Consider the following 26,123-nt stretch of genomic DNA (forward strand, 5'->3'; position numbering starts at 1 on the left):
GAAACGAGGACCTCTTGCAATTTTTCTGTAAATCATAACGTTTACTGAAACAAACCATGAATGGCATCCCGTTAGTTTGTGTTTAAAATACCGTTTCAATGACAAAAGACAACAGCATTACTCCTGCAGGTGGACAAACCAGGGGCCTCAAAACACCTTAGTGCAATGTCAGAAATTTTAAGAGGAGCAGAGAGAAAAGTGGTCCCCTTGCCCACATCAAAACATACTAAGTGTCTGGGAACTTTCTCGGAGGAAGTTCACATCTCCATCTTCAGTAAGGAAACATTTATAGACTAGTATGAAGGCAAAGTATCACTGGAGACCTGCCAAGAGATTGCTTTGCTTTCCGCCACTGGGTGAAACTGTTGCTTCCAAACTTGCAAGTATCTGCTTTACACGTGACACTTATTAGAGTTAGTTGAAATAACATCATAGTTATATGGAATAGTTTATAAATGTTTATTAAACATCAGTAATTTTTACAGAGCAAATATTAATAGCAAGCGGCAAAATGTTTGCAAAATATGTACAAAAGTAAAAAAGCCGTAATGACTAGCCACTCATTTTATAAAATCAAAGCAACACTGTCAGACCTCCTTTAGAAATAATTTATTGCCAACCCTGAACTAAAGCACTGAGAGCAAAAAAAAAAAAATTTACAACAATATCAGATAATGCTCAGTTCCTGGAAAGTTATAAAAAGATATATGTATAAAAAAATCCTAAACCGCAAATACAGTCAGAGCTAATACAAATCATGTTTTGTTAGGTACAGTGTCTAGGAGGTTGTTACAAAATACACTTTTTGATAAGGCTTCTGTGGTGAAGGAGCTCTCACCAGGGGAGCAGTGTAGGAAAGCCACTCAAACATTTTGCGATCCTGCTTTCGAATTAGAGGTAAATAAAGAGCAAACGGTATAGTTGGTTGCACCGTTACATACACGTTCTAAGAATTACCCCCTACTCGCCCCCTTTTTTCTCCTAGAATCATCAAATAGGCATGACTGAGGACAAATGCAGCACTTACTATGGCAAGAAATATCATAAACAAGCTTTCCAAAGACAGACCCCTATCAGATACCATGTAAGCATCATGACATTCACTGACTGCAAGTGTGTGCAGTGGGCCTCGCCTATTTCATCACTATCAACAGCAGATTTGGACAGATGACAAAATCTCTTTATCGACCCAGAACCTACTGCCCTATCATTAACACTTTTTGTTCATATAAGCTCTGGCATTTGAAGTCAGATGGTTAGGCTTAGATGCCACAAGAGTGAACACAGTTATTTAAATGCTAACTATACATTCAAGTACAGACGTAAAAATGCTAGTGGTACAAACACTGTTCTTCAAATTCACCTAACAGCCTAAGGCTAAGAGCAACGTGATGGTACTTGAAAAAGCCATGAAGTTCAACTTGTTTCAAATGTTCAGGTTTAGACTTACACTTTCACCTTGGGTATAAATCTGTTAAGCCCTAACCTTGTACCGTAACACAATGGGCAGGTACTGCGTCTTTGGAACCTGGAGACACAGACACCTGCTCACATACAGTCCCTCTCCCCTTCTCATGTTCACTACACGGAAAAGCCAACCTGTATCCTCTTCTCTTAATTAAAGACCAAAAAAAAAAAAAAAAAAGCAAAAAGCACTACTTTTAGTCCAGCAGCACAAACACAAGGACAGATCACCTGTGACAAATATCACTTAATGTGTTGAAATGATGGGAAAGAGAGAAAAAGTCAGATTTCCACTTGAAAAAGACACGGAAAAGTTCTGTTCTTGATGCCTCAATTAAAACTCAAAAGAAATGAAAAGGTAACAGAGTGACTTTCTCTAGGTTTATTAGGGGACTTTATTACAAATGTTTCAGCTTTACAGGCATGATTTCATGGATTCAAACAAGAAATTAAGAGTTAACACTGATATTTAACCTTCTCATTACATATACAGAAATAACAGTGCTACAAATTGCAATGGAGAGACTCTTGTTTCAGATGGCCTGGTTTGGGGTTTTTGTCTAAATGTATCATTATATAATGAAAGCACCAATTTGAGGGTTTCTCAAATAAGGGATCTGAGTTTCAGAACATAACTTGGTAACTTCTTCTCTTCATATAAGTAAGGCATCACCGGATATGTGTACTAATGCTGAAGACACATTTTTACCAAAAGCACAAATACAAATATTGTATACACTGGAAGTCAGGATTTACTCATTCCCGCTTACAAAAAATTATGAGTCAATTCAAATCAACACTTCTAATCACTTCTGGTATTAAGGTGATCTTACTTCCTTCTGCTTTATACCAACCACTGCCAACAACTGAACAAGGATTCCTCTGACCAACCTAACCTCACTTGAGGGACTAACCAGAGGATCTTCACCAAGTAAACTACATGCCGATGCAGCTTCAGATAAAACCAAACCAAACCCAGTCTTTTTCACTCCACGATGCTTTCTTTGGTTGCTGTTGTGCTCTATCAAGTGCCCTTTCCAGACAATAAAACTGAAATGAAGATTTCCATTTAATACAATATTTGGCAGCAAGCAATGATGTGGGTTATTAAAAATAATATTTAAGTGCCAGAGGCATGCCTTAAATTATCTGGATCTTCAGAAAACATCTGACAAAACCTTTTCCCTATTAAAAAAAAATCAAGGCAAAAATCTGTGGTGTTCTTTGATTTTGTAAGGCAACTCTGTATAAATTTCCTCAAGGCCAATGAAGACACTTGTGTGACATCTCTTAAGAAGTAAACAAGACATTCAGACTTAGGAAGAGAATATAGTAAGAGAATTAGGCACATTTCGTTCCAAATCATAACCATGAAGACACAGAAAATAAACCCACCAAAGATCTTTAAATTCAAATTATATTTTTAGAGACTGGGGGGAAGTGGCATAGGGAAAATGGTGAGCACCCTTTCAATTTTGTTCACTAAATAACATCTCCCCCTTCATATAGCGCTATTTCGAAAAGATCTGATTTTCATGATATGGGCACAGGACTCCTGCCAACATTTAAAAATACAGAATATAAAAAAATGTGGACTAAAGCCTTCAGATTAAATCTTACAGTTCCACTGAGTGTCTAAACAAGCCTGCCATTAAATGCAAGTAATTTACTGCCTTAAAATACTGTCTAGATTTTCTTTTAAAAGAAAGCTGACTCTGAGGCGTCACATACGTCAGGAAAGGAAATCTCAAATGCCCCAGACAATATCATACCTCTTTGGTACTTCAACATTTCTTTGTGGTAGTCAAAACAGTGATTTCTGCTTCAAGGCAACATTTACGGTTTGAATCACAGATCTTAATGTAACTTAATTAAGGCTATCTTTCCTGCTATTCATACAGGGACGTGACTTTAGCCTTCACTGGAATTAAATGTTTGGGCCTTTTAATAAATTCATTTGCTAGATACAGACAGACGCTCCACCGAAAGTCTCAATGTCCCTGTGCCCTTATTCAGATACTCGTTAGCAGTGAAATGGCGACCTCTGAATTTGAACGACGGATTGTTTTTGGTCAGATGATGCAGGAGATGCAGAACTATTCAAATGCCCACGCGTTACAACTCCACTGCGAACGCTTGCGTTACGATGTGGGCCTCCACGCTGGTAGCCCAGGTGCTACCAAGACATGAAGACACTGGCAGTTACAGATGCAATGAGGGAAGAATTTCAAATGCGAGAAGTCAGGTATGTAAGGAACAATCCCTGGTTCGTTCACTGCAAAGCCCTTTTCTCACTGAGATAGTGAGACAGATCAAGAGCTACTGTCTTGCCAAGGCTGGGTGGATCCATAATGTTGACCAATCTTTCAAGACTCTCTAGCTACTAACAAAATACCTGAGAACACAGTCAGCTACACAGGGAAGTGACCGACATCAGTCTTAAACACAAGTTTCAAGCAAAGGAGAAAAGCCATCAGATTCTCCAGACCGTCACCAGCCTCGCACTCAAGTTTCTCCAACCCCGTCCTGACACCACACATCACCTGCAGGCAGCACTCTGAGCACCGCCAAGAGCCGTTCTGAGGAGCTCACTTGGAAAGCATCTGTCATCGCAAAGCTACTCTGTGGGTACATTCTGACTTGGTGAGTGATGGCGGAGGTCAAATGCAATTGGGATGAATGAAAAAAATTGCTATTTATTCTTAGAGGAATCCTTGAGACATTCAAAATGTACCTCAGCAAAGCTGGGATTTCATAAAAAGAATGTTGCAAACATGTACATACTCTTTTACAAACATACCAAGAATGAATGGGAGTCTCAAATAATGCCTTCCTGAATAGTTTGACAGGAAAATACTGCCGCTGGCAAGCTCCACACAAACAAAAAAATCTAATAAATGCCCCCATCTAGGAACAGACAGGAGAGCAAAAGATCAGTGTTTGTGACGGTGCAGCAGTGATTCCCACACGGCATTCTGGGGGAAGGGTGTACTGATTTAGAAAGTTCTGTCATCAAGTTGCCTGCACGTTTTAGTTGCTGCGATGGCCAGAAAGTCTCACATACGGCACATTTATTACATGATATTTAAATGGGAAATGGGAAAATTATATTCCACTCATGACTTTTAATCAAAACACTGATGGTCTGTGCCTGCCTTCTACTCCCCTGTGCCATCTGAGAACTTTCATGAGCATCAGACCAGAGATCCTTATGTAAACTTTAAAACACTTAAGAATACTACCTCAGAAACCAGAGAAACTGAAAAACAAAACAACTGCTGTGTAGAGAAGCAATCAGAAAAACATGAAGGGTAAACCTACAGAATGCCGTTCCTTAGATCAAACTGTTTTCCAATGGCCTTTCCGAAACAGGGCATCATAAAGCTGGGCTCAAGTGTGGCTGCTATGGGTAGGGCAGATAAAGAGATATCTCGCTTGTTTTAGGGCTGAATATGCTTAACCTCATACCTACGAATAGCTAAGGTCATCTACACTTGGCACTACAGGAGAATTCCGTTTGAAAAGTGGAAGAGTTTAAAGCCTGAAATATACCGAGTCTTAGGACTGGCAGGAAGTCACAACTCCACTCCAATGGGAGCCAGAGTCAAAGAGATCAAAGCTGAACTTCAGCAGATATTGGCAACGTGTCACTCAGCAGCTCTCAGCTACAAACCAAACTCTGCAGAAGGAGGACTAAGATTTCCAAGAAGTTAAACAGAGAATCAAGATTGTTCTAATTCCTGTTGTAAACCGCTATGTTGAAAAACAAAACAAACAGAAAACAATCAAAAGGACAAAGAGATATTAAAACAGCAAGTCTTTTGTACATCACTGGAGCATGAGCTGCTTGAGGTTGTCATGAAGAATGGTATCCTTCACGTCGCGGAAAACAAGGCGGATGTTCTCCGTGTTGATGGCGGTGGTGAAGTGGTGGTACAAGGGCTTCTGCTGCTGGTCCCGGCGTTTGTTCCGGAAACATTCCACCAGGAATTTTTGGACGTCTCTTAAGCAGTGGGGATCCCCTTCAAATTCTAAGAAGTAGTCTTTGATGCTCACAATTCGCACTTTCTCCTCAAGCAAATCTGTCTTGTTTAAGAAGAGAATTATGGAGACATTGCTGAAAACCCGGTTATTGACGATGGTTTCAAAAATGTTCAGAGACTCGGTAAGGCGATTGGTCAGTCGATCTTCCATAAGCACCTGGTCAAATTCACTTGAGGAAACAAGGAAAAGTATTGACGTCACACTGTCGAAGCATTCAAACCAACGTTTTCTTTCGGATCGCTGACCACCTACATCAACCATTTTGAAAGGAACATTTTTAATTTCAAAGTCATACTCATGAATGCCTTTGGTGGGTCTTCTGGCAAGCAGAATGTCTTGTTGTGATGGAATGTAATCCTGGAAGAGAATACAATGACTTTATACTCAGTAGTCCAGAAGTAATGAGAATTTTTAATGTACTGCATTAAATGAGACATTTCAATTCAATGAGAATTAGAATTAGAATTAGAATTTTTAATGTATCTGGTCTAGTGAATGGATATGCAAACAAAATGATCTCTTTAATGACAATCTCTTAGATAACATTAAAGCGTCGATACTATTATTATTCTCATTATAAAATGTCAAGATACCGTGAACATGCTGCTGGTTTTGCACAAACTGGTTCAAAATTCACTGCAAATGAGAAGTGCCTCCTAGTTTTCTCAGCAGCCCCCACAGCACACTTCCCTATGCCGTGTTAACGGGTTCTCTCCCCTAAGGTTAGCCTCTTTCCAGAGTGTAGACGAAGCTCTTTCACCAGGAGAGCTTGACATGCTCACCACCAAGACCATTTTTTTTTTAAATCAAGGCAAAATGTTAAATGATGCCAATTGTTATTCACAACGTTGTATTTTTATCTATTTCCAAATAGTATGATTTTGAAATTTCATTACAGTGTGAAGACTTATCTCCCTAAAACAGAACAACTGAATAAAAGAATAAAAAAGAGCAGGCAGTTCGCAGTTATCTATAATCCAGCGACTTCGAAAGTAACAGCAGGGCTCTAATGAGACTTGGTGTTTCCATGTTTCCTTCTGGCTTCTGTTCACATACTTATTATTTACTTTATTTATAATCAGCACAGCCACATAATCTTCAGCCTGTGCCAATTTTTTGCTTAACATTTTATCATGAATTGCTTCACGTGCTGATACAGCTGTATTATTTTTAAAAAGAGTAAGGCACATCAAATGGATTAATGTGCTATAATTTACACAGATGTCCCCTACTCATTGCCCTTTAGGTTTTTCCAATGTTTTGCTTTATTAAAAGTTTCATGCGGAGTTCCCATCGTGGCGCAGTGGTTAACGAATCCGACTAGGAACCATGAGGTTGCGGGTTCGGTCCGACTAGGAACCATGAGGTTGCGGGTTCGGTCCCTGCCCTTGCTCAGTGGGTGAACGATCCGGCGTTGCCGTGAGCTGTGGTGTAGGTTGCAGACGCGGCTCGGATCCCGCGTTGCTGTGGCTCTGGCGTAGGCTGGTGGCTACAGCTCTGATTAGACCCCTAGCCTGGGAACCTCCATATGCCGCGGGAGCAGCCCAAGAAATAGCAAAAAGACAAAAAAAAAAAAAAAAAAAAAGTTTCATGCGCTCCTCCCCCATCCCCGCCCCCGGACTCTCCCGAAAGGAAAGAACCAGGAGGAAGATTACGAAGTCAAAGCTGAAGAACGTTTTGATGGCCCTGGACACTTAAAGCCCAACTGCCTGCCAGAAAGGGAGTAACCAGGGCACAGTGCACAAGTGCGCCGGCTGCCTCAGGGACGTGCCAGTTTCAGGTTTTCAAAATTGTTCTTATTTCATAAAAGTAAAAAGTTCTTTATTACTGCCCTAATTAGGAGCTAACAGTCTAGTTAGGAAGCTAAAGGCTCATTCATCTGAAGCACAAAACATAGGAAATGTAATCAAGCGCATTATAAAGGGTCTGGAAGAGTCATGGTGATTAGGACTGAATTGGGAGCCGGCTCTCCACGTCCCACCTATGTTACCCTGGACAAGTCATTCAGCCTCTTTGTCTCAATTTTCTCGCTTGTAAAATACAGACAAGGGCATCCCGCAGGGGTGCTATGAGAACTGAGTGAGGTGCTTGAAGTGCTTAAGAGGCGGGCTGGGTTTGGCACACAGTCCGTGTGTCAGCAGTCTAGCTGATCCTCTGATCCTGCTGCATCTGCTGCCACCACTGTTGCCACAGCTGCAAAGAGGGAAACCCAGGCAGCCACGGCCAGGTACCCTTCCATCCAAGTCTCCTGTCTCACGTGCTCACCATTTTTTCACACTGCACGATCCATTTACAGGCACAGCCTTTCCCATAAGAAAACTTCATCACCGGCTCCAAAGTCCAACCCGGGCGTTTGCCTGGCCCACCCCTCCCTGCTCGGCCATCAAGCCTCCTCACTCAGGTCCCACTTCCTGCCCCCTTGTTGAATCTCAGGCTTTCCCTCACTGCTTTATTTTCACTCTTTCATTTCTGATGATATCTCAGCGTGGATACCACCTGTCACTGCTTCTCTACCTTGAAATTCTTGCACCTTTTGGATCCACTTCTAGGCCACTCCCAGACCAAGCGTACAGCCTTGTGACCTCAGAACTTTCTGTGGGGTTCCTTGCTGCATCAGACCCACACTTCACTGACCCGGCTTTCACGACCCTCCTTATTCCTTGTTTTCTGGAATCGGCAGACTCTGTTTCACATGGCTCAGGCTTCCCACAGCACGGAGAGCTGCACAGAGCCTCCCATCCTGATACCATTACACGTCCAGTCACACACAACACACAACGGTGCAACAAGCAATGAACACATCCAGACCCAAGCGAATGCTGTTTTTATAAGTTAGAGCCAAGAACTTCATGGATTCTTTGTCAGACAGATGTGCCTCCTAAAATGAAACACAGCCAGCTGTGCACACCTTGCAGAGCCGCGCCTCCCTGCTCCTAAATGCCAGCTGTCCTCAGGCAGCAGCTTCAGGCTCACATCCTCTGCGGGCTACCTCCAACTGCCCGCCAAGACTCTCCATCCTATGACCGAGCACTGTCTGCACGATCGGGATCGTCTGACTGTCCTCTGTTTCAGGTACACTAGTTTTGTCTGTTTCAGGTACACTAGTTTTGTCTGTTTCAGGTACACTAGTTTTGTCTATGGCTGGAATGAGTTCCTTCCATTTGGAGATGAAAGAATAAAACACTGAACAGTGAGTGTCTACTACACACAAGGCACTGATGTGAACACCCTTTTGGGTGCTATGCACCCCAACTCTATGTTGAAGCTCTGCCTTCGATGTGACTGTATTTGGGGACAGGGCTTTGTGGAGGTAACCAAGGTTAAATGAAGTCCTATGGGTGGTGTCCTTATCAGATAGTTTTGGGGGCCTTCAAAGAAGAGTAGAACACCTCTCCCCCTCTTTTTCCATGTGTATGTGCAGAAGCCATGTGAAGACACAGCAAGAAAGCCACCGTCTACAAGACAGCAAGAGTCCTCACCAGAAACTGACTATGACGGCAACCTCATCTTGGACTAGAAGCCTCAAAAACTGCAAGTAAGTGACTGTCACTTAAGCCACCCAGTCTATGGTATTCTGTTATGGCAGCCCGAGCAGACTTAAGACATGGGGTTTAGTCATGTCCTCTCCCCCTACCCTACAAGGCCAGTTCTCTTACTATGCCCAAGATATGAATAAAGAAACTAAGGTTTTGTACAACCACTATGGAGAACAGCATGGAGATACCTTGGAAAACTATACACAGAACTACCACATGACCCAGCCATCCCACTCTTGGGCATATATCCGGACAAAACTTTTCTTGAAAAAGACACATGCACCCGCATGTTCACTGCAGTACTATTCACAATCGCCAAGAATGGAAACAACCCAAATGTCCATCGACAGATGACTGGATTAGGAAGATGTGGTATATATACACAATGGAATACGACTCAGCCATCAAAATGAACCAAATAATGCCATTTGCAGCAACATGGATAGAACTAGAGACTCTCATACTGAGTGAAGTAAGTCAGAGAGAGAAAGACAAATACCATATGATATCGCTTATATCTGAAATCTAATATATGGCACAAATGAACCTTTCCACAGAAAAGAAAATCATGGACATGGAGAACAGACTTGTGGGTAACAAGGGGGAGAGGGAAGGAGTGGGATGGACTGGGAGTCTGGGGTTAACAGATGCAAACTACTGCCTCTGGAATGGATACGCAATGAGACCCTGCTGTATACCACTGGGAACTGTATCTAGTCACTTACGATGGAGCCTGATGGAGGATAATGCGAGAAAAAGCATGTACATATGTATGTGCGTGTGACGGGGTCACCTTGCTGTACAGCAGAAAACTGTAAACGAGCTATAATGGAAAAAATAAAAATCATTACAAAATAAAACTTTTTAAAAAAGAAACTAAGGTTTAGAGAGGCCTAAGGTCACAGGGCCAGCTTCTAATGGAACTGGGATTGAACCCTCATGGTCTGGGTGCAGAGCCCATGTCCTTGACTCCTGTGGTTCCATCTCTCAAGGGTCACGGGACGTGGTACACAGCAGGGATTCAGTGGTCCTAGTACTTAGAGATGGAAAAGCAAATGCAATGCTGTGACCTGACATGCACAGAATGGGTGGCCAATGTGCTGCACACTCAGATTTATTTTCCTCTCCTTGACAACTACCCACTGATGACAGCACTTTTTTTCCCCCAGATGTGGCTGCAAAATTGTTCTTTTTTCTGGTCTTTTTAGGGCCGCACCTGTTGGCATACGGAAGTTCCCCCACTAGGAGTCGAATCAGAGCAGTAGCTGCCAGCCTACGCCACAGCCACAGCAACGCCAGATCTAAGCTGTGTCTGTGATCTACACCACAGCTCATGGCAATGCCGGATCCTTAACCCACTGGGCGAGGCCAGGGATCAAACTCACGTCCTCATGGATGCTAGTCAGGTTTGTCAGCACTGAGCCACACCGGGAACTCTGAAAAATTGTTCTTGACATAAGACTCTAAGCAGCTAGTATCAAACTGACTGGAGTTGTCTCAGTGTCATTCACTCAAAAGCTACTTTATGCGCCAGGCAACTATCACTAGGCATCAAGAACTCACCTCTTCATATATAAATGAATAAACCAACTGTAATAAGAGTGATCAAGTGTGAAGAAAGCAAGAGCTGATAGTGAAAACAAGAGGAGGGGACATACTTTGATGGTGTGCTCAAGGAAGGCCTGTCTGAAAAGGCAAATTGAGAACAGGTCAAGTCAGCACTATTTGCATCTGAAAACATGAAATATCTCTTAACAAATTAGTTTACCTACTAAAGCCTCTCTCCATTTGGCATATATGTACATATATATATATATATACACATATATGCCAAACATATATATGTGTATATGTGTTTGGCATATATGTATTTTACAATCTGACTAGATGGAAAAGTGACAATGAAATAGGTCTTAATACAAAGTTTCACTGATGTGGATCGAGGGAATAAAAACAGACATACACGGAGTTCCTAACTTCTGGAACACCTGTGTCTAGGAAACAGGCAGGAGAAACACATACGGGCTTAAGCGAAAACAGATGCAATTTAGCAAAATATAAAAAAAAAAAACCACAGGAAAATGCAAAACTTATCCATCTAGAGCAAAAAGAAGGTACTTTTTCACATGCCCCAGATATCAGTAGCTACTTTCCTACTTGCAATAGGCTTCGTTTTGTGTTTTCCTTCAGTTTTATTTTTAAAGTTAAAACTCTCAAGGAACGGAGTTCCCGTCGTGGTGCAGTGGTTAATGAATCATGGTTAGGAACCATGAGGTTGCGGGTTCGATCCCTGCCCTTGCTCAGTGGGTTAAGGATCCGGCGTTGCCGTGAGCTGTGGTGTAGGTTGCAGACGCGGCTCGGATCCCACGTTGCTGTGGCTCTGGCATAGGCTGGCAGCTACAGCTCCGATTAGACCCCTAGCCTGGGAAACTCCATATGCCACGGGAGCAGCCCAAGAAATAGCAAAAAGACAAAACAAACAAACAAACAAAAAAAACTCTCAAGGATCCCATAGGCCTAAATTTGGCTGAAGAAGAGGCATACGACAGACACACCTAAATTTAGCAGGTGACCAATGACTCTAAGACAACGGCTTTCAAACTTTTTCCAAGCAGCACAAAACTTTCTCCCAATGACGTCTCTGCATGAGTCCAGTACTGCCAACAGACAGTAGAGCTGTCCTCCTGCAGTGGCCCGGGCAGCGGGCACCAGCCACAGTGCCAGCTGAGAGCTGCTGCCTGAGGGATACACTGCAGGACAATCAAACTCCTTTCCAGGCTGACTCCTCCTACATCACGGAGCCCCCTCAGCAGCCGTGAGGACCTAGCCTCGCCCGCCTACACTGGAACTCAACACACAGGGGTCCAAAATAGGCAAATACCGTTTGCTGAAGAGTTTTGAAATCAATCAACCCACTGTGCTCTGTTTCCGCTTACAAAAAAAAGGCAAAAGAAGCCAAAGAAGGTGTGCCATCTACTAGTTAATGCGCCATCTCATTGTCAAACATAAACTTCTTTCTGTAAACAGTTTTACTTTCGTGAAACAGTGGACAGGGCAGGCCAGAGATGAGGACAGTAAAGAGATGAAAAATGAATCAGGCAGTCAGAATACTGCCACTAGGGAAAAGGAAACAATGCGTATTTTTTCTAAATTTCCCAGTCCTGACCACTGCTTTCAAATGCCAATAAACATAAACACTCAGTTTAAAAACTTACTGGTTCTCCAAGTTTATCCAAGTTATCCAGGAAATATTTTACGGATTCACCCTAAAAACAAGAAGAAAAAATAGTTATTAGGGCTCAGAAATGGAAGACTTTGTTACAACAGTTTATAGGAAACTGTCTGGCTGTACACTTAATCCAAACATACTTTGTTTAGTCACCAATTTCAGACTGAACAGCTAACCCCACTAAAAACGTGTAACATCTCTGCCTCTGCCAAAGTGCTACAGCCTGGTTAGTTTCAAAAAGTCTTTCCATAAGCAATGACTTTACACAAGTGACCATCCATTAGGACAGGATTACATGCATGCCTTTTAATAACTATTTATGTTAATGTATTTAAAGGAAGGAACATGTAATTAAAGGAAGATGTAACTAAAAGGTGAAAACTGCTTTTGAGATAAACGTACAATCAGGTGGGGCTTTTTTGGTCTACTTTTTCTATCTTAAGTTTATACCAATGGCAGTTATCTTCAGAGACAAGGAGAAAACCAGAGGAGAGGTGAGCACACTGAATAAAATCTCCCAGTAACAGGTAATCTGGTCAATCTGCATCTTCCGAGTCATTTCTGTTAGACCTCAGGCAATTCTGAGCATCCACACTGTATGAGAAGACACCCCTAAAAGGAAATACTTGAACAAAGGACAGACAGGTAAAGAGGGGAACCATCTGAGAAAGAGGGCTCTGAGTCTCGGCGTCTCCCGACGCTCTCTCCTGGTGGGCGTTTTCACTTTCCTGCTGGATTTCTACAACGCGGGCACTTCTTGCCCAAAGCTGAGTTCCTGCTGGCAGTGTTCTTTTACGTGTAAGAGAATCGTGTGAACATCTGGCTTGAATGGAGGTTCTGATGGGGGTTGGGGGTGGATGTAGTTTCTGAGATTCAGGTGATTTCTGGGACCACATTTTAAGTCATGAGGTCAGAAGGCAGTTCGCAAATTTTTAGTCTCTGGATCCCTTTAGACACCTTAAGGTTCTTCAGGATCCCAAAGAGACTTCAAGTGAGTTTTATCTATCCATATCTGCCTTAAGTAAAACTTAAGTAAAGCAGTTAAACTGAGACATCTTAACAAATATTATATTTATTAATTCATTAAAAAAAAATCAAGACAGCAAGACACTCTTTTCTTCTGCTTCTGCATCTGGACTGAGCTCCTACAGGTTGTTTTAGGTGCAGCATATGAAGAAAACCTGGCCTTACACAGAAAAGCTCACTGGAAAAAGAAGTACTTTAATAACCTTTTCAGGTAACTGTAGATATTTTCATTTCTATCCCGGAATTTTGACAAATGGTAATTTCTTAAGAGTGACTTCCCTGTGGGATGGAAAGCCTACCAACGAACTTTTTGCTCTGTTACAGACACTAAAATTCACTAGTCTATTCCGTAATTTGAATGGGTCTTTTACCAACCCACAATTCTGTAACATCAAGCACTGGTCATGTGGAACACAGCAGGCAACTAAGTTATACAGATCTTCCAAATGTTATTAGCATGTTTCACCACGTAATATTAAGAAAATCATATTCATTAATATTATACTGATCTCATCAGAAGCCTTAAGCTTGGGAAGTTGACAAGCTCACTGTGTGGGGAGCAGATACAAGTTTTCCTAAATTTTGATTTTTCACTTGAAAGCTCAAATTTTGGCAACAAATACTGTTATCTCCTTAAAGTGACAGGCTAACGTCATTCATTTTCTAAAAAACCACCTGTCAAATGCCCAAGTCTGAATAAGCTGGTTGGTTTTTTTCAAGTAAAAATGGTGTTCCATGAAAAATATAGTTAGTTCAGTTCACAACACAACCAGCTGCAAAAAATGCTTTCCCTTGAGACAATGGTCCCGCTTCAGTAGGCTACAGGAGTGTTTTCAGTGTGCCTCCCACTCCATCACAGAGAATATTAGAGAGATGTTTAAACTGAGATTTAAAACAACTCTTGCTCCTTAATTAAGGACAATCATAAGTGAAACTGGGGTTTGCGTGCGTGCGCATGTTAAACTGCAAAGGCAGAGCAGTGAAGAATAATACAACTAGTAGTTTGTTTGGGACCAATATCCCAATCTGTGCTGAAGCACTGGCAGGTCCAGCCACTGCTGCCCTGTGCTATCAGAGCAAGTGTCAACATGATGAAGGGAATTAACATTTGGTAGCACGATAAAGTGTTGAACATGAGACTTCTTTTACAGGGTTCCTGGGATCTCCAGTGGTCCAAGACCACATTTTGAGAAGTACTTCCTGAGAGTGTATCACAGCAAGTACATACACAGATGTGTGCGCTTGACGGGGGCAGTGGGGGCGTGTCTGGCTGTGATCTGCTTATGATTGTGAGCAGTGGTAGATGATTTTGCTTTTTTCTGGACCTGGAATATTGGTACAGTACTTAGAGAATCTAAAGATGATTTTTAAGAGAAGGGAAAAGAAAAAGCTTAAAAAACTTCATTCTGGGTTAATGAAGAGATTATACAGTCAAGCCTGTATGAATAGTTTAAATTACATCATCAATTTTAATGAAAAACATAATATTTTTGCTTTTTGATAGCACAAAGAGGCCAATGGGAATCTGGGCTTAAACTTTTCAGTAAAATCAGTATTTACCTACAGAATTGCTTGTACAACCCAAATGAAGTTACATATTTAAAGTATTTAAAAAGCAAAATTCAAATGAGTATTTCCAATTCTGTTACACTGAAGTATATACATTAGCATCTCTCGGACAAACATGATAAAAGGTAGAAAGACTAGCAAAACTGTCAGCCTTTTAGTAATGCTCATTACTGAATACTTACATAATGTTAAACACCTTAAGTAAAATTAAAAACATTTCAAAGTTATTTTTTGACTTGGTAATGTCATGCTGCATTTATTGACTTTTCTCGATTTTAGAAATACACTGCAGAAATCTTGAAAATTAGAAAAAGGAACAAAGGAGAGAGGCAATAATTATTAATTCCACCACTCAGAGATAACACATAACATTTCAGGCTATTTCCTTCAAATCACTTTTGCGTATTTTAGACAAGTCTGCATCCTGATTTTTCACATTTGTAACTTTAAGTAAATTTAATGGTCGAAATAATCCCTAGTATTTATATGCTAAAAAGTTAAATAAGGAGCTCCTTTGTGGCTCAGCTGTAACAAACCTGACTAGTATCCATAAGGATGTGGGCTCCACACCTGGCCCCGCTCAGTGGGTTAAGGATCCAGCATTGCCATGAACTATGGTGTAGGTCGCAGACATGGCCCGGATCTGGCGTTGTTCTGGCTGTGGTGTAGACCTGCAGCTGCAGCTCCAATTTGACCCCTAGCCTGGGAACATCCACATGCCATGGGTGTGGCCCTAAAAAGACCAAAAAAAAAAAAAAAAAAGTTAAATAAAACCACCAATCTAATGTTGGATATTTGAGTTACTTCTCCCCTTTAATTTTTAATATTTAAACAATAATGTTACGTAAATAGTTTTAGTATAGCTTTATGGCTCTTGAATTAGTGATCTCAGAAGAATTACTAAGGCAGAGTGATCATATATATATATATACATTTTTTTTTTTTTTTTGATCCACACCTGTGGAAGTTCTTGGGCCAGGACTGAACCCATGCCACAGCAGTGACAACACCAAATCCTTAGCCCACTGCTCCACCAGGGAACTTCGGATCCAATATTTCTGAGATGCTTACACTCTCTGCCACAAGGTTCTGATTCTCTCCTACCCAACAGTTAAACTACTGAGTACATTAACAGTAAAACTATGATGAAGATAAGCTAAGCCAAGATCATACAAGAGAGTTTTACAGATGCTTCTATAATAAGCTGAACTGCAAACTTTCTGAGGCCCCAGAATGTATGTGCTGGGGCCTCAGTGCTGACTGATGCTTACTGACTGATGCTTATCATCTTAGGGACCTCAGAGCAAAGGGGAAATGACATGTTCCATATCCATATCAACAATAAAGGTTCAACTACCCCAAAATTTATTTCAATTAATATTGCTGTTTATCTTAGCTAATGGTCAAATAAATGAAGGTTAAAGTAATCCTAAGATGAACATACTAGCTAAAGCAGCAAGCCCCCTCCCCCTTAAAAAAAAATAAATGTTCACATCCAGCCCATCATTTCTGAGGGTATCAGGAAATTGGTATACTCATTCTAGCGACCTTGCAAATTCACAGCAACTTTTTTAGAAAGTTATGTGCAGTATACTTTATAAAGCTTTTAATGAACTTTTGCACATTCTAAGGAATTTATTCACCATAAGCAAAATGATATTTTACTTAGTACTGCTATGACAGTAAAATTTGGAAATTCATTTTTCCACTTATTTCGGGAATGAGTTAATAAATTTTAGCACACTAACATAACATTGTGAGTCATCAGATAACTATTTTTATATAATTGCTACATATGAAATATTTGTATCATTAAGTGCTAAATTAAAGTAGCAGATCACAAAGCTAAGGACCACAACAACCCTTTTTTGGTAAACTTGGCCCCAACACTTTTGGCAGCAAAACCTGAATGGATGTGAGGCTCTTTCTATTTCTCCTACTTGTGAAACTAGTCAAATGTTTTGTTGCAAAAAACTATGGCTATTGCATAATAAACAGTACATGCATTATTTATCATAATCCAAAAAAATTTCCTAATTCCATTAACAAATGTGGACTTCAGGATTTATAATAAGAATAGGTTTGCATTACATATGCTTTGATTTTAGCTATTTAAAATTTGGACAAGGTAACTCTGCACTTCTATGAGTAACTATATTTCAAAAAAAAAAAAAAAAGGAAAAAAATCCTTCCTCTTTATTCTTATTTTGGTATTACAGATATAAAAAATTTTACAAGTTCTTTTCACTGAAGCTTCCTGATTTAACTTCATTCCCTAAGAGAGGATCTTAGATCTTTTGGGTTCAAATTACTACATTTCTTTGTTTATTAGGAATTCAGAATCACACCAAAATAAAAAAATAATATCATAGAAATATGCATGTGCTGCTATTATTAAGTTTCAATTTCTACTGAAGAAAGTTTCATGAGTATAATTTACAAGGTCCTCTGTGCACTTGAAACTGTATAAAATCTAAATAAAACTACTGATTCATTTTTACACAGCTGAGTGTGTGGATTATCTCTAAATTTTAAGTCCTAAATAAGGTGCCCTACCACCAACCAACCATACTTTCTCCCCTAACACTCGGCCAGTATCTATTCAAGGACTTAAACACTTGAAAAAGACATTTTGGTTTAAAATAACTCCCGAGTCAAAATAAACAAACAAACAAAAAGACCCATGGTGGAAGTCCCTTGGTGGCCTAGTGGTTAAGGATTCAGAATTGTCACTGCTGTGGCTTGTGTTCGATCCTTGGCCTGGGAACTTCCACATGCCAAGTACTCACCCCTGCCCCAAAACAAAACAAAACAAAACAAAAACGATGTTGTTAACTCATCATTTTTTATCATAGGTGATACCACTGATCTTTCTATTAGTGAGAAAACTGAATGTGGGAGATATAAGAATAATCTTAAAAATCTTCCAATGCATGTGGCTATAAACTGAAGCCTCTTATTGTTAAAAGATCAAGCTCCCCCAAATAAACCTATTCTGAAACAAAACAATTTTAAGCACACACACACAAACATACACGTGCATATGTGAACACACATCTGTTACAAAAGGATGAATACTTTTCTGAATTAGGTAAAATTTAGGAGAAATTTCTTACAGTAGCTTTAAAGACCTGGAAAACAAAGCAAAACAAGAGAAAAGGCTTTTTACAGTCTAACAACAACAACAAAATTCCAAATTGAAAAAAACAAAATGTGTCTTATTTGCAACTGAACCATGAAGGACACAGAAAATGAATACTGCTATCTCTGTTCTCAGTAACCAAGAGCTTCTGACACGGCCTTTTGTTTGAGCTTTAGTGCCTTTATGCAAATCCGATACCTAGCTCAGTAACTGGCACCTGGCAGCCTCCTCTCGGCCTCTCCAAGCGTGGGGTGAAGCGTGATTTACTAGGGGAAGACTCCCTCACACACTTTTCTCTAACCGTTTCAGAAGGGATCCAAAGCCTCCCAGTTGTCTGATCTTCACGTGAAGGTGAATTATAGTCCTTTTGCTGGAACTACGGGATCTGGCAAGTCTCTAAACTTCTCCAGGCCTCAATTTAACTGTCAGTAAAAGAGGAAGTTCCGTGGTTCAATGGATAATCACCAAAGTTCTGCCCTAAGCAACAATTTCAGTTTGTACAACTGATTTAAACTTAACTTCTCCTTTCCTTATATCTACATGCCTATTAATCTTAAATTCACTTTTGTTGTGACTCATTATTCAAGTTATGTTGCTTAGTCTCCTGCCTAATACAAAAGTAAATAATTTCATGTATCGGACAAGAAATATCATGGGTTTAAGACTCACTCTTTGTTGGTTATGACTTGAAGCTCCATTATAACTTTCCTCAGTATGTTTTATGCTACTGAAGGGAATAAAATTTCAAAGAAAAGCTATTTCACACTTAGGACTTTAAAAATTTAAGATGTCTTACGTTATCCCTTAGTTCTTTCTTCTTTGTTTGAAATACTGAGACCACCCTCTAGGTAATGTATTGTAGTAAGCCTGAATGGTACAAAGCAGCACGGCACTCTGAAAATCTTGCAGTATTTCTTTAGCCTTTGGCTATCTGGGTTTGCCAAAAAAATGGCAGAGCAGCCAGCGGATCTAGGTTCTAGTTCTAGTCACAAGATTTGCTCTGCTATCAACAAAGCCAGGGAACCTGGTGAATTTAACTCAAGAATAAAATAAAATGATAGATGAAATGAATTAGCTCCAGTGTTCCTTTGAATTCAAAAATGCTATTAGCTCTATGAACCATATTTTGTGTCAGCTTCACTAAGCTGTGTCTCAACTAGGAATGGCCTCAATGTTGTCCCCATTTACAAGAGTCTTGTGTTATAGAGATTCTTTGCTTGCAGAGACAAAATGGGTGGGGGCCCTGAGTTTGAAGTTAGTAGAAAAACTGAGAACACAAATTAGAAAGTAACTTCTATTAAGCAAATGTGTGGTTACAGGGAGACCTGGCAGTTTATTTGCCCAGTTACCAAACAACTGGCAGATTTATTCAACATTCTCTTCTGAATGGCTAAAGTATATACAGAACAGAATTTAGGATGTACTAGTTTAAAAGGATGTGGCATTTAAGCTAGATGGCCAAAAGACACACTAGAAGAAATCACCTGCTTTTTTAGAAGAACATACCCAAACACTGGCAGCTTTATAGCAACAGGAAGGGGACAACTCTACTTACTCAACAGAGGTACAATCGAGTAGAGGTGTTAGCCTCAAAGTCTTATCTAAATTTTTAAAGTCTGTAGTGATAAGGATCAAATACAGATGTTTAAAAAGCAGGGCATACACATTCTAGAAAGCAACTTGGCAATATGTAACAGGAGCTTTAAAAATGATCCACCTCACAGAACTACAGGAGAAGCACAGGCAAGTACCACAGCGGTAGTGCATCACATCGTGGCCGAAGGAAAGGTTAGGTGAGAGCCGCTGGATTCTTTCTTTTACGTATTTTACACACTTGAGACCAAGCGTCGGCCAAAGGTGACCAGCAGGCCAAACACAGCCCTCTGCCCATCTTGTGTGGCCCATGAAGCTGCACTGGAGCAGAGCTGTGCTCATCTGTTTATGTGCCTTCTGTCTATGGCTGCCTCCCGGCCACAGCAGCCAGGAGAGCAGGCATCACGGTGCATGTGGCGCTCTCTTCTCTTTGCAACCACAAACTGCCCAGACACAGTTAAAACTTGAAAATGTTTCAAGTGTCATCAGTACTGCAATACCATGCCTTTTTTTTTTTTTTAATTACTAGTGCCCATCCACCAAAACAAGAAGCAAAAAAGAGAACTTTTATGTGTTGCGCTTTCAAGGCACAGCAGAATGTGGATGATTCTGACATCAAACGAGGTGGCAAAGCACTGTGTTTATCATGCAATGACCCTACAGCTGTACTAAAAGTATATGTGTACATCAACACCACCAGACTAAGCACTCTGCAAAATAATCCCAGCTTACAGAAAAGCAAGTCAGAAAAGTTACACAATTTTAAATAGAATAGTTCATCACAGAATTTCTTCACAAAAGGAAAAAATGAAAACGAGACTGCAACTGCTAGCCAACAAGTTTCCAAGAGCTTCTTATTTGTTAGCCAAGCAAGGACTACCAGGGACTGCTCAGTAGTTGTTTACTTAAGGGATCAATGCCAAGTGTGCAGAGACTAAAGAATTAGCCTGTATGAACAGTTTGTGTGGAAGAACTACAGATGAGAACATTTTCAAAGAAGCTGAGAAAACACTCTATTAGTACAACTTGAATTGGAATATGCTAATGTGAATTACAACTGATGGTGGTAAAAATATGTGAGGAACAGAAAAGGGACACATTTACAAAGATTGTGAAAACGATCACACTATGTATTACTCACCAGTAGCAACTGCAGGAAATATATGAATCCACAGTGTGTTACTGAACCAGTACTGTTCAGGGTGAATTTAATTCACTCTCATGGGCTTGAGCATCATCGGTTCCATGAATTTTTGTCAGAAACAGAACTGAACAGGCTGTCTTGTCCTATTACACAGCTTGATGGCTTAACAGAGATATATTCTTACTGAGATTTTTTTAAACTAATGGATGAAACTGAATTTTTTCCAAACAAGAACCACCTTCAACTACTAACACAGAACACTGAAGGGCATTTCAAAATCAGTTGTAGGGAAGACTTCATTACATTTCTTAATAAATTCAACCCCAAACAAGGCAAAACAGTTTTTTTGCAAACCTTACACCATGGTAAAATCATTTTGACAACGAGAATTATCTGAATCATAAGCAATGTTCAGCTGCTTTATACACTTTCTTTGCTGTCCGAAGTTGAAACAGTGGGCCTCCATTTTCACTCAAAATTTGCGGCAGCTATCTACTTCTAAAATCAAACTAGTGCTCAGCAACATCTTTCAGACCATCATGCAAGTGCAAAAAAAAAAGGTCCATACTTAAATCCATTTAACTGTGCAATCAGGAGCTTCCACCTAACCTTCGATTGGAAATGGTATACCTGCAATGCAAATAAATGACATGCCAAGAGGCAAACGTCTACAAGAATCTAATGGAATTCTACAAATGTCTTCCAAGCAATGTCTACGTTCAATTAAAATCACATGCTCATTTGGCATATGCAAAGTGTGTGAAAAATCTCACCAAAAACTATCATTAACGGGTGAATATTTGCAACTGATTTTGCTAACAGGGAACATTAAAACTTTGAACCCCACTTAAGCAAAACGTTACCCCCTTCTAAATTCTTCCCCTTAATAAACCTAAATTCCCCTTAGTAAACCTAAATTCTTCCCCTTAGTAAACCTGTGTACTACAATACACTGTATACAATTTTATTATTACATTTTGAATTTCATCAATTAAAAAAAACTATGGAAATTTGAATATTCTTTTGTTGCATAAATACCTAGGAAACGCCCTTGACTTTTGTCTCTTGGCATAAGAAGTCTGAAATATCACACTACCGAGCCCTCTGCAGAAACAATTTTCTGACTCCTGTTCTAGATCAATGGTTCTTAACCTTGGCAGTGCACCTTACATGCGTGTTAAAAATAAGGATTCCCAGACCCAGCACGAATCTACTAAATCAAAATTTTAACAAGATCCAAGAGAAGTAATTCTAATGTAGCCAGCCCCAGCATCAGTTCAGCTCCTTCTAAATTAGATTTCCTATTAATTTTACCTTTGGATATTGACTACACCAAGTCAGCTAGAATTTCTTTTTTAAAGCCTTGTAAAAATGCCAGGAATATTAAGAAACTAGGTTAGAAACTTATTTAGTTTTATCTTATTACAAAAGTAGATTTCAAGTAACATTTACTTGAGTTCAACTAGATCCCACAGAAAAGCATCAGGCCTTCCTTTGACATACCTGAATTGGGACATAAACAGCAGGAATAAGTCTTCAAATGGAGCTTTTTCTTTTTCAAAACTGATTTGGTGATTTAGATATGCTTTATTTCCTACTTTTCTAGCCGCCCCCCCTCCTCATATTCCTAGGGCCTTTTTTCTTTTCTTTTTTTTTTTTTTAGGGCCGAACCCGTGGCGTATGGAGGTTCCCAGGCTAGGGGTCTAGTTGGAGCTACAGCTGCCGCCCTACACCACAGCCCACCACAACAGAGGATATGAGCCACATCAGCAACCCACACCATAGCTCACAGCAACGCCGGATCCTTAACCCACTGAGCAAGGCTACGGATCAAACCCGAATCCTCATGGATACTAGTTGGATTCGTTTCTGCTGCGCCACAAAGGGAATGCCCTAAGGGTCTATTTTTAAATGTCTACCAGAGTCCATAGCATCTAAAACTAACGCCCAGAGACCTTCGTGGTTAAAATTTAATGAACGTGGTACTCTAGCTGTAACACTGGTTAAGCAGCTAAAAAAGCACAAATGAGAACAATGATTAGAACTGCTGGAAGTTCCAGCTGTGGCTCAGCGGATTATGAATCTGGCTAGGGAGTTCCCATTTGTGGCGCAGTGGAAACAGATCCAACTAACAACCATGAGGGTGTGGGTTTGATCCCTGGCCTTGCTCAGTGGGTTAAGGATCTGGCTTTGCCATGAGCTGGGGTGTAGGTAATTGGCAGCTGTAACTCTGATTCGACCCCTAGCCTGGGAACTTCCATATGCAGCAGGTGCAGCCCCAAAAGAACAAAAACAAAAAACAAAACAAACTTAAACAAAACAAAAAAGAATCTGAGTATCCATGAGGAGGTGAGTTCGATCCCTGGCTTTGCTCAATGGGTTAAGGATGTGGCATTGCCCTGAGCTCTGGTGTAGGTCGAAGATGTGGCTTGGATCTGACGTTGCTGTTGGCTGTGGCATAGGCCAGCAGCTGTATCTCTGATTTGACCCCTAGCCTCTGGGAACTTCCACATGCCATGTGTGTGACCCTAAAAAGCAAAAAAAAAAAAAAAAAAAAAAAGAACTGCTACTTACACTTTAGCAATAGGACTCTAAAGGACTTAAAACCACAATTAAACTTACAAAATGAATTTGCTTCAGCAACAGACACCTAAACTTTGCATGATAGGTAAATGAAACAATTCAAAGTGCTTAATAAGGAGCTACTTACCTTTTTATCTGGAATGAAAAGAGCTAATAAAATTAAATCAAATGCAAACTCTAAGCAATGCACTGGATTTTAGTTTGCTACTAAAATGAACTACCATTGCTTAATCTTGTAAAATGTCTGGAATTTAGCTGCAGGCTGATTAGGTATGTCTATAAATGGCAGAGAATTTACTACGAAAAAAATAAGTCAATTAGCAAAAAATAAGTGAAGTAAACTGTATGTGTGGAGGCCCTTTTAATTATGAGATTAGCATTACCTAAAATAGTTCTAAAGAGTAAACATCATAATACAAAAAATATTAAAATTCAAAGAAAATCAACATTACCAAGATAATTAAACAGTGATAAATTTTCTTTTGAAATTTAAGTATACATGTGATTCTGAAAATGATGGCATAACTCGGTTAATATCCAGTTTCCCTTTATATAGAGAACAAACCACTACTAGCCAAGTACTATAAACAGCAAGATGCTTCCTGAAATACTAATAAATTACAAAATAGAAGTCTGTATTCTAAAATAGCTAAGTCCAACCATTTAAAGTGGTTCACACACTTGCCACGCATATTAAGTCCTTCCATTTGCAAATGTGGAATGTTTCAAAGAGGAAAAAGAATCAGGAGATAAGAGAAAATTACAATTCTGTTTATTCCTTTGAGCACAACCGTGAGTTATACTGCCATATGGGATTGCCTCTATTTTCACAGTAAGGTTTTTGTGTACCTATAATACGCTTTTAATTTTCTTCAGTTTTATAATCCCCAGACTAAGCCAGGTAGAAATGTTTTCTGAATATTCATTAGGCAGGCTTCATTAAGCATACGTTTGAAGAAACTTACTCAAAAGGAAACTTACTAACTTGCCTTTAAAAGTGACCTAGAAGGATTTTTTTTTTTTAAATCACTAACTCGTACTTGTAATACACTGGTAATTTCATCCCTGCAAATATTCTGGTGAAGGAGTTCCCGTCGTGGCGCAGTGGTTAACGAATCCGACTAGGAACCATGAGGTTGCGGGTTCGGTCCCTGCCCTTGCTCAGTGGGTTAACGATCCGGCGTTGCTGTGAGCTGTGGTGTAGGTTGCAGACGCGGCTCGGATCCTGCATTGCTGTGCCTCTGGCGTAGGCCGGTGGCTACGGCTCCAATTCAGCCCCTAGCCTGGGAACCTCCATATGCCGCGGGAGCGGCCCAAGAAATAGCAACAACAACAACAACAAAAAAGACAAAAAAAAAAAAAAATTCTGGTGAAGCCACGTATAAATAAGAAGCCTTTAAAAATTCTATGAATAGACTCTATAACCTGTCTTTCCGTCTTTACCTACATATAAGGTTTACAGCAAAAATCAAATGCCAAATATAAATAAGGTACCAAATGGAAATATTTGGGATTAAAGCTGGTTAATGAATCATACTCTTCATTTCAATCTAAAGATGTGGCTGAAATGATAAGAGGTTCGCTAGCTTCACACACAGGGTAGGCACAAAATTCTCCTCCTGGGTCTCAGGGCTTCTGCCATGGAACAGCTTCACTTCTGCTTTCATTTAAGTGCCCTTCCAACACCCACTTTGCCTGGTCTTCACAGTGGACCTAATTTTATTCTTATCTTTGAGATGACCTACTTTTTAAAAAAAATGACATTATTCATTTTTCTCTGGAAAAAACTTTTTTTTTTTTGGTCTTTTTTGTCCTTTTTAGGGCCGCACTCGAAGCATATGGAGGTTCCCAGCCTAGTGGTCCAATCGGAGCTGTAGCCACCGGCCACAGCCACAGCCACAGCCATGCCAGATCCAAGCCGGGTCTGTGACCTACACAACAGCTCACGGCAACGCTGGATCCTTAATCCACTGAGCAAGGCCAGGGATCAAACCCGCAACCTGGTGGTTCCTAGTCAGATTCGTTTCTGCTGCGCCATGACGAGAACTCCTGGAAAAAACATCTTAAGGTATTCATATGACCACAGGAGATACTTAATATAAGGGTAATATTGTCATTTTTATCATTAAGGTATACTTAAAAGTACTACCACTCATGACTATTTTTTGGTTCACAAAGAGAAACACAGTATTTACTTATATTCTAAGAAATATATAAGCTATTTTCCTTTGCTCCGTACACAGGTCAAAATTAAGAAGACGCCAACTGAATGCACTTTAGACAATTTCTCGCTCGCATTTTCTATGTGCATCACTCAAAACTCCCCAAAAAGGAGTTCCCGTCGTGGCGCAGTGGTTAATGAATCCGACTAGGAACCATGAGGTGGCGGGTTCGATCCCTGCCCTTGCTCAGTGGGTTGATGGTTCGGCGTTGCCGTGAGCTGTGGTGTAGGTTGCAGACACGGCTCAGATCCCGCGTTGCTGTGGCTCTGGCGTAGGCTGGCGGCTACCGCTCCGATTGGACCCCTAGCCTGGGAACCTCCATATGCCACGGGAGGGGCCCAAGAAACAGCAAAAAGACCAAAAAAAAAATAAACAAACAAAAAAACTCCCCAAAGAGCCAAAATTGGTCAGTTATAAACCACCCAGACTTTTGAAAATACTTTTTCAAATTAAATACCCTTCCAGACTAAGATAGTTTATAATAGCCTGAACAGAATTTCAAAAAAGACACTTCTAATTTCAACAGTTTTCAGATTTTCCTCGCATATAAGCTATAAAAACAAACTAGTAC

The 26,123-nt window shown here is 40.3% G+C and overlaps 1 protein-coding gene across 1 annotated transcript in view; it reads right to left on the reverse strand.

Annotated features, from left to right (window-relative positions):
- Positions 442-26,123, reverse strand: part of GNA13 (G protein subunit alpha 13) — a 44,284-nt gene continuing 18,602 nt past the window's right edge. Inside the window, exons 3-4 of the mRNA XM_003357998.4 lie at positions 12,260-12,310; positions 442-5,865 (exon numbers count right to left, since the gene is read on the reverse strand). Coding sequence (XP_003358046.1) covers positions 5,293-5,865; positions 12,260-12,310 — 624 coding nt within the window. The 3' untranslated portion in view covers positions 442-5,292. The remainder of the gene's footprint in view (positions 5,866-12,259; positions 12,311-26,123) is intronic.

This window comes from Sus scrofa, chromosome 12 (genome assembly GCF_000003025.6).
Source record: "Sus scrofa isolate TJ Tabasco breed Duroc chromosome 12, Sscrofa11.1, whole genome shotgun sequence".
NCBI lineage: Eukaryota > Metazoa > Chordata > Mammalia > Artiodactyla > Suidae > Sus > Sus scrofa.